The sequence below is a fragment of the Helianthus annuus genome, chromosome 15 (genome assembly GCF_002127325.2).
Source record: "Helianthus annuus cultivar XRQ/B chromosome 15, HanXRQr2.0-SUNRISE, whole genome shotgun sequence".
Taxonomy (NCBI): Eukaryota; Viridiplantae; Streptophyta; class Magnoliopsida; order Asterales; family Asteraceae; genus Helianthus; species Helianthus annuus.
The window spans coordinates 5342005-5354790 of record NC_035447.2 but is presented as its reverse complement, the minus strand read 5'-3'; the positions used below and the strand labels follow the sequence as shown (position 1 = coordinate 5354790).

General features: G+C 36.4%; 1 protein-coding gene across 1 annotated transcript; it reads right to left on the bottom strand.

Moving 5' to 3' along the window:
* LOC110910235 (caffeic acid 3-O-methyltransferase) lies at positions 1-2846 on the bottom strand. The gene is made up of 4 exons (XM_022154930.2): positions 2446-2846; positions 1428-1738; positions 870-934; positions 1-312 (listed from the first exon to the last, which is right to left on the bottom strand). The coding sequence occupies exons 1-4, from the start codon at positions 2823-2825 to the stop codon at positions 16-18; spliced, it is 1053 nt and encodes a 350-aa protein (XP_022010622.1). The 5' UTR covers positions 2826-2846; the 3' UTR covers positions 1-15.
* Between the last annotated feature and the right edge of the window lie 9940 nt (positions 2847-12786).

Here is a 12786-nt window from a genome sequence, read left to right as displayed (position 1 = left end):
ATACAATATATATTTCTATTTATAAAATTCCATGACCCAAAAATTGCAAGCGAAACATTTCTTTCTAATCCCCGTGAATCCAGCACCGGTAGCTAATGCTAGAAACTCATCTTCCGTGCGTTCCTTTCCTCCATGATAGTGTGTCATCATGACCACATCCAATTGGGTGCTAACTTTAACCGAGGAGCTTGTGTCCGGCACAAAAGGAAGAATCGCCTCTACTATAATAACCTTTCCATCAACCGGTAAAGCCTTATAGCAATTCTTTAGCAACTTTACACAATCGTCATCGCTCCAATCATGTAAAATCCACTGTCCCGTAGGTCAACAGTTAGCAAGATGATCAATTCAAAAGATGTCGCGTTACATCTTTCAACTTCTTTTATGATTGATTAAGTCATCGAATATTTATTTTGTCTTTTGTAAACATGTATTAAATATAAGTGGTTAAGTTCTTAGATAAATCACTCCCCATTTTATTGTATATATGTTGAGTAACATGAAGAAATTCTGATCACAAAATCATAAGAGAAGTTGAGTAATGTAAGACTACTCGGTGTGGGGAGTGGCCTAGGGCCGGCGACGCCCCAGCACACCGCTCCCTAGGTCCGTCCCCGTCGTTGGCGTCCTCCCGAAGACGTTCTCGCCGGGCCTCTCACTCTCTCTCTCCTTTTCTATACACACACATAAACATACACACACACACACACACACACACACATATATATATATATATATTTAGGCCCATCCTCACACCCGTTTACGTGTACACCTACGTGGCGGAGCATCCTTTGAGGACTACCCTCCTCTACACCGAGCAGTCTAATCGTTTAGCCTACTATAAAGTTGCAGTATAAGTGTGAAATTACTTTCATGAAAACGGCATCCCCTTGCGGTACTTTTTGAAACATATCCCCTCCAACATGTTCTACACCTACATTTATATTTTACAGCATATATACTTATTAGATAAGATAGTGTTTACTTTTATACCAAAAGAGAAAAATTCTCGGATAGTCCCTCTACTTTGTTGAAATTTCACCTATAGTTCTCACCTTTCTAAAATTACACCTATAGTCACCACCTTTTGCACACTCGCTTTTAGGATAGTCCCTAACGTAGATGGGGTTAGTTTTTGGTGTTAAGTCGGTGTGAATTGACAAAAATACCCTTACTTAATTAACCATTAAAACAATAAAACAAAAATATTTGATTGTTATTTATCAAGTAAGGGTATTGTTATCATTTCACACCCACTTGACATCAAAAACTAACCTCATCTACGTTAGGGACTATCCTAAAAACGAGTGTGCAAAAGGTGGGGACTATAAGTGTAATTTTAGAAAGGTGGGGACTATAGGTGAAATTTCAACAAAGCACAGAGACTATCTGAGAATTTTTCTCTACCAAAGTAAGAAACGACATACCCGGATACAAAGGTGCATGTCGAGTCACATGTGGCAAATCAAAATTAATCCCCTTAATGGTGGGATGTTTCGATACAATCATGTTGATAGTGGCGCCTAGACCACCTCCGACGTCGACCACACGTTTAAGACCATCGAAACCGTCGTAGCACTCAAGAATTCTCTTCATCACAATAGTAGTATGATTCAACATGGCATTGTTGAATACATTGTCGAACCTTGCATCTAAGGCCCCAAATTCAAATGTGGTTGCTCCATTATTTCTTTCAAATGGAACACCTCCTTCAATTACTGAATCTTTAAGCTTAATCCTTGTTCCATATTAAAAAATATAGATATAACATCAGAAGAAAAGCACATAAAAAGTGTCATATTCAACTAGTTATAATTAAGTAAGCATTGTTTTCTAATAAAAAAAAAAGGAATAATGGATTTTAATAATCCCAACTATTAGTTATTGGCCGATAACGGTCCCAACTTCAAAAATAACCAGTGGTGGTCCCACCTTTTGATATATTGTAAACCAATGAGCCTTTACTAAACCGAAAAAGATAAGGGGACAAAAAGAAATTAAGGTTATATTAGTAAAGGTTCATTAGTTTACAATATGTGAAAAGGTGGGATCACCACTGGTTATTTTTGAAGATGAGACCATTGTCGGCCAACGGCTAATAGTTCGGATTATTAAAATCCATTATTCCTAAAAAAAGGAGGGGTGTAAACAAACTAAACGTTCAGTAAACAGTTCGTGAACCGTTTGACGGGGAGTTCGCTTGTGTCCATTCGTTTATTAAACAAACAAACACGAACAAGAAATTTTGTTCGTATTCGTTCAGTTCATTTACAAAGTATTTACAACAATAAATTATGGATGTTCTGTTCTAGTTCTTAAAGAACCTATAAGAAAAGTTTTAAGGAAATTGCAAGGGCAAAACATGTTCTCATTGTATTTGGAAAATATTGGACCAAAACTTTAGAAATTCTTTTTACAAAATGTTATATGGTTGAATGAACTTACCAATCGTCAGCTACAGCCTTGTCTTGACCAAGCTCCAACAATGTACCTAAGGACGCTCCGTCCTCATCCGGGATGAAGTATCTGGCAACGGGTGTGAGTCCATACACTCGAACCGGCCTTGATTCATGGACCCCTTTGGTGCAAGTGACTATTGAATAACTCGCAAGCAAACGAAGCATTCGGTCAACCATGTCTGGGGCGTCTTGGTTAGAGATCTTTAAACGAGACACAATCTCATGAGCCGTGAGTCTGGCATCCGGTCCTGCCTCGGCTATAGCCTCTAGGACCTTGAGTTTTATCACATTCATCAACACCATGGTCAATGTTGAGGAGCTAACTAGTTGCATTGCGTAAACATAGTGCTCCTCGTTTGAACCCATTTTCACACAACTCTTATCTTGTGTTTTGTTTGCAGCAAATAACTTATGCGGTAATCCTTTATATAGAAATTATTACAAGTTGTACAAGAGTAAATGAGGGGCTGTGTTTACCTCTTAATGGGGCTCTTAATGGTTCAAACCTCTTACTGGTTCAATATTTAATGGTTCAGACTGTTTGTTTCGTGAATAAATGTTTGAATGGTTCAGACATTTGCATATGAATGGTTAAGCATTGTACTGAGTCTAAATGGTTAAGACTTCTAATCTGAATTGGTCAAACATTTGCCACTAAACAGTTATGCATTATACTGGCTCTTAATAGTTCAGACCTCTTACAGTCTTATTGGTTCAGCACTTAATGATTCAGACCTATTATTGGTTCAACACTTAACCATTCTGTGTAAATTATAGTTTACGTCCTTTATGTATGGAGTGACTTGCAGATCGTGTCCTTTAACTTTAGTAACTAAATAAAGTCTTTGAAGTTCATATGGGGTCATAATTTTCGTTATTTTCACTAACTAGTTTTAACTTTTTTCTGATAGTTGTTTATATTTTTTTTTTTCAAAAATGACCACTTCCCCTTGCAACTAAAATACAAAATATGTAATTTTCTGTCATATTTTTTCGTTTTTTTTTCCTTTTCTTCTGTATCACTATTATTTTATAAAATCTTTAGAATTATATTAAGGGTTATACGATCTATTTTTCTTATCATTAACAACCACTTAATGTTTGTAGCTATAATTCAGACTTATCATTAACAACCGCTTAATGTTTGTAGCTATAATTCAGACGTCAAAATCAACGTCAGGGGCGGACCTACTCTTTGGCCAGGGTGGGCGGTTGCACCCCTTGAAAAAAAAATTTAGTGCATATGTTAGGCAAAAAACCCGACCGCACCCCTTGAATATATGGTTGAACACCTCATCCGCACCCCCAGCAAATAATTTCTGGGTCCGCCACTGATCAACGTTTTAGTGTGCATTTTAATGTTTCCTGACCTTCTAAGTTTGGAAATTTTGTACTATCTTTATCCTAATGTATTTTTTTAATTATAGAAATAAGTATTTATAATTAAGTAAGAAATAGAGGTGGGAAAACAAAAAATTAGATAGCTCTAACGAATGACATTTGTCCCCTATAAGCTTATTTTACTATATATAGTATAGATAGATAAGAAACTATATACTTTTATGAAAATTTCCATTCTTTTTAGAAGATAAATTCTTTTTTAAAACGTCCGACCATATAATTTACAACGGAACTCGAACATTCAACCTTGTGGAACTGGGCACCATTTAGCACACCAAGGCACCATGAAGCTAATTGCAATAAAATAAAAGCCTAATTTAGTTACTATCGAACTTTTAGTTGAACCAAACCCATCAAAATAATAATGGAAAAAAAGAAGAAGAAAATTGGCTAAAGCACTTATTTGAGTCGGGAACTAGAATAGGTATATGTTATTATGATGCAAACATGATTTTCATAACCAAATATATTAATTTAAATATTTATCCGGACCAAACTGCAAAGATAATTAAAAAGAAGCCAAAAGAAAATTGGTTGTAGACTTAGGGCCGTTTGGCAACATCTAAATGGTTAAGTGCTGAACCAGTAAGAGGTCTGAACCATTAAGTGCTCAACCAGTAAGAGGTCTGAACTATTAAGAGCCTATATAATGCTAACCGTTCAGAGGCAAATGTCTGACCAATTAAGATTAGAGGTCTTAACCATTCAGACTCTATATAAATCTTAACCATTCAGATGCAAACGTCTGAACCATTCAGACATCTGCTCGTGAAACAAACAGTCTAAACCATTAAGTGCTGAACTATTAAGAGGTCTGAACCATTAAGAGGTAAACAAACAGCCCCTTAAAAAGAAACTTTGGTTAAATTAGCCTATCACGGTACTTAAACCCTTGATCACATGAGAAGGGTAGGGCTGGTAAATCGTGTCTTAGCAGGTTTAACAGGTATCTGATAACGCGAACAACAAAAATTTTAAACATGGATACGACTCGTTTAACTATTTTATATCCAATGTCTATAAAGTAGTTAACTAGGTGGTGTAAATTAAATAGGCGCATACACAAAAATTTAAGGACTTATTTCACTTCTAAGGTCCGTTGCTTAATAGGATTCTAAACTACAGCTATTAGACCATGTGTAGTGGTAAGATGTTATAATGCCCCTACCATGGGGCATTATCCAACACGTGTCATCCCAGTCAGCATAGGACATTATAGCATAAAGTGGTGTAGTGGGGCATTATTACAATAACCCCCATATTATTTTTAATGAAAAAAAAAAGCACACATGGGGCATTCAGCATGTGGTGTCAGACCATGTGGATGTGATTGATTGGGTGTGTATCATTTGTTCCAAAGCAATTGGGCGTTTTCATTATAACGCGAACAACATTTTTTTCAAAAAATAACGCCTAATAACGCCCCGTGTAATCGGGGTGGGGGCGTTTTAGGGCGTTTTATTTCAATTTTTTTTTTAAAAATCACGCCCCACTACGGGCGGTCTTATAGTTGTGTTATTATGATGTGCGAAACCCCCCCCCCCCAAGCTTATAGGTATCTAAACTACAGCTGTGTTATTATGATGTGCAAACATCTCTTGACTAAATATATTGATATGAGTACTATGTATAACCAAATTGACTAAATATATTGATATGAGTACTATGTATAATCAAATTGTCAAAATAATAATACTAGATTTACCACCCGCTGAAATACGACAGAGGATTCATTTCCAGGGCCGGCCCTGGAGGTGGGTGGGAAGGACCACCGGTCAGGGCCCGTGATCTTTTAGGGCACATAATTTAAAAAAAATCTGATATTATATATGTAAAAAAAATTCAATAGGGTATAGCCAAACAAATACTAACATAACATAGGCCCACTTACAATATATATATATATATATATATATATATATATATATATATATATATATATATATATATATAGAATTGCGCTAAAATAAGAACCACCTCGAGTTGTAAGAACCGCGAGAACCACACCATCCGGGTCGCCGTTTATCATGATTTTTTTTTACAACTAGATGTGTGTATTATAAACACAGCCGTAAAACAAAAAAATTTTAAACGCCGCGGCCGAGGGGGTAGTTTTTTACACCACAAGTTTGGTGTAAAAAAAAAAGAAAAAAGAAAAAAAAATAAAAACACCAAACTTGTGGTGTAAAAAACTACCCCCTCGGCCGCGGCGTTTAAAATTTTTTTACGGCTGTGTTTATAATACACACATCTAGTTGTAAAAAAAAATCATGGTAAACGGCGACCCGGATGGTGTGGTTCTCGCGGTTCTTACAACTCGGGGTGGTTCTCATTCTAGCAGCCCCATATATATATATATATAGATATATATCTATACTATATAATAAAAGAAACCACTTTTGGAACACTTGTCATCATATTAGGGCATCTCTTATAGATAATTATTATTTTAATTTAATATTTTCTAATTAATTATAGATAATCTTTCTACTAAATATTATTTAGTTTAATATCTTACGGATAATTATTATTTAGTTTAATATTCTTCTCATTTATAATATTTTGAGTAAATTACGTTTTTGACACCTATGGTTATATCACTTTTACCCTTTTAGCTCAAAAAAGAATTTTTTAACATCTGAGCCCCCAACATCTTCTTTTCTAACCCTTTTGGCCCCTAACACTAACCTCATCCATTAAATGTTATTTTTAACATCTGAGCCCCCAACGTCTTCTTTTTAAACCCTTTTGGCCCTTAACACTAACCCCATCCATTAAATGTTATGGGCCAAGAGGGTTAGAAAAAAAGACGTTAGGGGCCAAAAAGTTTAGAAAAAAAAAGACGTTGGTGGTTTAGATGTTAAAAAAATATTTTTCGGGCTAAAAGGGTAAAAGTGATATAACCACGGGTTACGTAGTTTTAAATAAAGGGTTAAATTTATTGAGACTTCGTTAACAAATTTTGCAACGACAGAATAATCTATTTTTATCACGAAAACCAAACTTTGTGTAAATATATTAAATATTTTTATTTTCACTCTACAAAATTACATTTACTCGACCCATGTAATACATGAGGTTTTTTAATATATAACTTTTATTATTTGATATATAAAATTAGATTTATTTAATTCGTACAATACACGGGGTTTTTTAAGGATATATATTTTTTTATTATTTATTACACAAAATTACATTTGTTCAAACCGTGTAATACGCATATTTTTAAGATGTAATTTTTTTTATTATTTGGTATATAAAATTATATTTATTCAACTCGTGTAATAAATGAGGTTTTTAAAGATGTATTATTCTTATTATTTGGTAAACAATATTACATTTATTCAACTCGTGTAATACACGTGTTTTAAAGATGTAACTTTTTTATTTGGTACATAAAATTACATTTATTCAATCCGTACAATACTGTTCTTATAGATAGAACTTTTTATTATTTAATATATAAAATTATATTTATTCAACCCGTGCAATAAAGAAGGTTTTTAAAGATATACTGTTTTATTATTCAGTATATAAAATTTATTTATTTAACCCGTGTAATACACGGGGTTATAACCTAGTATATATATATATATATATATATATATAGGGGGAGGTTCATTTGAGAAGAAAATTAAATTGAGAAGAAAAAAAACAAAGGGTAAAATTGTAAAATATTAAATAGTTTTTCTTTCATTTCATTTATTATTATCTTTGACTAATTAATTAGTCTTAAAGACTATCATCCTCCACACTAAAATTTTTACCTACAAACATCAAAACTTGTCCTACATGTTTTGAAATTTATCCTACACATATTGAATTTTATCCTACACATATTGAATTTTATCTTACACATCTCGTAATTCATCCTACACACCTCGAAATTCATCCTACACTTTAAATTAATTTTTGTTCTTCTTTGGAAAAATATAATTTTTGAAAATAAGTTACAAATTTAATATAGTACGCCATTAAAAAGAAAGACTACCAATTAATGATATATTTAAGTTTACCAATATACCCTTACACTAATATTAAATACAAAAATTAAATGAAGTAAAATTAAGGATTCTTATTGGTTGAAAATTCTTCTTTTTTATTCTTACAAAAAGTTTCTTCTCAATTGAACGTCCCACTATATATATATATATATATATATATATATATATATGGTTTAAATTAGTTAACCCATTGGGATTAGATTAGTGAGCCCAATCCCCACCCAGATGATTTTAAAAACTAATAAAAACAATTAGTCCATGTTGGGCAGCAACTAGTGCCCTGTGGATATTGAAACGTCGTTTAGCAGGAGAGTATTTTGTTAACTGCAATGTTTATCGAATGCTATATTTTTGTCAACGGTTCACGGTTGTATGAAAAACTAGTTTAAATTATTTATTTCGTTAAGGCCCGAGGGCACGTTTTTTCGAGCTCGAACAGGGTACAGCAATTCTCAGGGCTGGCCCTGTTCATTTCATAGATATCATAGTAGATAAAAGCCAAATATTTGTTACATCTTCATTTCATAGACATCATACTAGATAAAAGCTAAATATTTGTTACATCTTCATTTCATAGACATCATAGTAGATAAAAGCCAAATATTTGTTACATGGTCCAGTTTTGTAGAGAGTTATCGACAGATTAGCTTTACTAATACCAAGTATGTTATGTAGATAAGTTGTACAAAAGGTGCGTTTGAATTCAAGCTTCTGTACAGCAATGGCTTGGCTTGGATTTCGGCTGCCTGGTCTTCCTTACTTATAGCCATGCAAAAAAGCTTCATTCCGGTTATTCATTCTTCATGCGCCTTCTTGGCGCTTTGGGGTTTGATTATGTACGTAAGAGATGTTACTAATCGTCAGCTAAAACCTTGTCTTGACCAAGCTCCAACAACGTACCTAAGGACGCTCCGTCCTCATCCGGGATGAAGTATTTGGGAACGCTGTGTTAGTTTTTCAGGAGCTATGTAAATATAAACATCGTTAATTCTGAATTATTGTTAAGAAATCTTTGTTACCAAGTGTACCGATCAATGTAGTATAACTTATGTAAGTCCAAATATCGAACCCACGAGACTCTCTAATTACGTAAACTAGACTCTATAGACTTGACCGACTGACACGACTAATTTATATTTTGAGGGGGGGTCTAAAATTCCTAGAATGCAATTAAAATAAAATTAAATAATCACAATATAACTAAGACGCGACTTAGATGAGATTTAAGATCAGTAATGGCGAATAACTACCTAGGTTGGAACCCCAATTGATATCGTATGGTTTCTATCGGATGCTAATGTGTTATGGAACCGGGATCTTTAAATACTAAACCCTAAGAGAAACCGAATAGGATCCCCGACCTTTCTCAGGAAGACACATATGGAATTCTACAAGGTTGTTAAGACCACTGGTTTATTAGACTTCCCTACGGTTCTAATTATCTAGAAAAGTGTCCTAATTTGATTAACTACCTCACGGTTGGAAATCTAAGGCAACCTAGGAATCTGATTTAACTCGGTAAGCAAATACTGAAAGGTAAACTAAGGAGATATTCTAACGAATTACCAAATCCTAGCAATCTAACAATAAAGACGGACTGACGATTTCTCACCTTACGGATATAAAGATTGGCAGAATATTAAACCCTATTAAAAACCTCAATCACAATTCCTACGGAAATCCTGCAAAATTAACCGTAAACGTCACTAACACACCGTCTATGACCTAACTAGCATTCATACATGAAAGACATCCACAAAAACACAAGTGAAACATGTAATCAGATTTAAACAAAATTAAATACACATAATCATTACATCAAGAATCCAACAATTTGTTACTTTTTAAGATAAAACCATATAACACACTAACATCTAATTAAAAACACATACTATAATCAAAAGTTCATCGCAACCTAGATAGTCTAAGAAAATTAGCCAAGAACCATAGTTTTAAAAACAATAAAACAAAGTCTCATAACTGACTTCATTGAATTAAAACAAAGAAAGTAGAAAATAAAAGAAATCGAGTAGCAAAACCCGTTAAACCCTTGACTTCCAAGCTTCTATCGTCAATTCAATGATTCTTAATGCTCAAACCTTGCTAAAGAAGCTCTAAAAATGGTCCCATATGATGTATATCACGTCTGATGAAACACAGAATATCACAAAGGATAATCTGGGGGGTTGTTTCTCTTGTGGGTTCAATCTCCTTTCTTACTCGTGGTAATGACCTGGATCCTGCAAAACAGCAACACCGTTAGTCTCGTTAAGAGGGGAATATGGGGGTTTCCCTCTTAACCAGGCTCCAGCGTGAGAATAAGTACTGTTCTGAGGGAGAATAAACAGTGTGTGTTGAGTGTGTGAGTATAGAGAGCAAGATGGTTCAACCTGAATGATGAAGGGTTTTATAGCCGGAGGGTGAAAGAGGGAGGAGTAGCTGTGCCAGCTGTAGTTGCGCGTCAGCTGTCCGACCAAGGGGAATATCCCTTTGGTCTCCTCTGTCATGTCCAGTGTAGTGGTACACGTGGCGCGCTTACAATTGCTCATTCTGGAGACCTCGTACTGGCGTTGTCGGTCAGTTCCTTGATGTATTTGCAGGCCTACGTGGCGCTCAATGACTGGTGACATGTTTTGTCCTTTTTTGTCGGAGGGAGCATCTTTGATGCCACCTTGATGTTTTCCAGAAGCTTCTAGAAGCTTCTGGATTTCGTTGCTGATGTAGGTGCCATGTAGGATAAAAAAGTGGTGTGGTCCTTGCCATGTAGGCAAGGAATTGGGACCATACCTCTTCAAGTCCCCCCAGTCCAGTGTGCCTTCTAGTTGAGTTGATCGTCTAGGAGGGATTCTGGACTTATAAGGGTAGTGGTTTTTATGGTTGATGTTTGTTATGCGCGGTTTTATGGTAGTGGTGCATGGCGCGCGGCGTGTTGGTAATTTGCGAAGTTGAGCCAAATGGACGCACGGCGCATGACGCATGGGTTCTGGTAACTTGTAAAAGTTGAGCCAAATGGACGCATGGCGCATGGGTTTTGGTAACTTATAAAAGTTGAGCCAAATGGACGCATGGCGCATGGGTTTTGGTAACTTGTAAAAGTTGAGCCAAATGGACGCATGGCGCATGGGTTTTGGTAACTTATAAAAGTTGAGCAAAATGGACGCATAGCGCATGGGTTTTGGTAACTTATAAAAGTTGAGCCAAATGGACGCATGCATGGCGCATGGGTTTTGGTAACTTGTAAAAGTTGAGCCAAATGGACGCATGGCGCATGGGTTTTGGTAACTGCTAAAAGTTGAGCCAAATGGACGCATGGCGCATGGGTTTTGGTAACTTATAAAAGTTGAGCCAAATGGACGCATGGCGCATGGCGTATGGCATTTATTGTTTCCTTCTAAGTGAAGTTTTGTTTGTCTTGGGGGAAAACTCTGATGTGACTGTCTGCTGTCCCTGTCTTATCGGAGGTGAACAAGCGCTTTTTCAGTTGCGTTAGTTACTTTTTGTCACGTCTGTCATCCACCTTTTCGAAAAAAGAGGCGACGGCTTCTCTCTCTTCTGACGTGTTTTTACCCCATTGGTCGCCTTTCTGTATTCTGACGGCCCACTACCCATTGCATTAAATGCGATGGATATAAATATGGGGCGGTTTCTTCTTCTTCCTTACTTTTCAAAATTTGAAGTTTGGTTTCCTCTCTCTCTGTTCTTCACCTTTCCTTCTTTTTTCCTGAGTTTTTCCCATCTTATTCCTCCGTTTTTCTTTGATCATGTCTGGGGCTAATCCTTCTCAAAAGAAAAGAAAGAATAAAGGGAAGGCTCCCCCTGGCCCTGACCAGCCGGTGATAGGGTGGAAAGAAGAAGAGTTCCACAATTTGGTGAAGGGTATGGGTTTTCGTCCTGAATGGGGAGCCCAATATCCGACTGCTGGTTCCACTGCCATGGATGCACCTCCAGGCTACTTGACTTTATATGTTGTGTTCTTCCGGGAGGGCAACTTCAGGCTTCCCATTTCTAAGTTTACTGCTTCAGTGTTGAGGAACTATGGCCTCCATATTTCTCAAATTAACGCGATTGGGCTTCCGCGTATTACTCATTTTGAATTTGTTTGTAGAGCCAACCGTGTTGATCCGACGTTTGAAAAGTTCAATGTCTTCTACAGTGTTACCTACACCAATGGTTTCTACTCTTTCAACTCCCGGGCGGGTGTTGCTCCTGTTTGTTCCGTTCCTCTGAAAAGTTTGCACGATTGGAAACATAAGTTTTTCTACATTCGTCGCGGTTTTATTCCTGTGGATATGCATTACCGATCGGTGGGTGAAGGGATCCCTAAGATAGATGTTTTGGTGGGTTTTGCTGAACAGGACTGGTACAAGAAAATAACACAGAAGGCGACCGCCATTTCTCAGTTGGAGGAGATGGCTTTGGTTGGTGCTGGAATGAGTTTGTTATGGGTCTCGAAGAACCCCTTGGGTGTTCCTGTTTATGGTTACCAAGGCAAATGTATGTAATTTTTCTAAAGTATTTTGAATTATTTTGTTTCTTTTTGCGTTCCTCCTTATTCCCTTGTTTTTTGCAGTTGGGTACAGTTTGCTAAATGTCTTGGACTCGAAGGCTGCTGGTGCCATGGTTGAGGCAATCCAAGAAGATGGAAAGCCAACGTGGTTAGACCAGATTCGAGGCCGTTTCTTGCATCCGTCTGATGAGAGTTTCTCTAAATATGCCAATATTGCTTTAGGTGAAGATGATGAAGATGACCCCATTGATCCTACTCGAGAGGAAGTTGTTGTTCTCTCGAGTGGAAGCTCTGACAGATCACCTGAAGATCTAACTTCTCGTTGTGCGCGTGCAGGTTCCGCGCAGGCGGCTGTTAATGAGCCTGTTCATGAAGTCGTTGGTGGTGATGAAGAGATTCCTGTTGATCCTTCTGC

Bases quoted from the DNA above. Each gene is read 5' to 3' on its own strand.
- LOC110910235 (XM_022154930.2), bottom strand. From the start codon at position 2,825: ATGGGTTCAAACGAGGAGCACTATGTTTACGCAATGCAACTAGTTAGC. The intron at 1,739-2,445 runs GTAAGTTCATTC...ATATGGAACAAG, and splicing joins AAGGCTGTAGCTGACGATTG to GATTAAGCTTAAAGATTCAG. The intron at 313-869 runs GTAATTTCACAC...CCTACGGGACAG, and splicing joins GGGATGCCGTTTTCATGAAA to TGGATTTTACATGATTGGAG.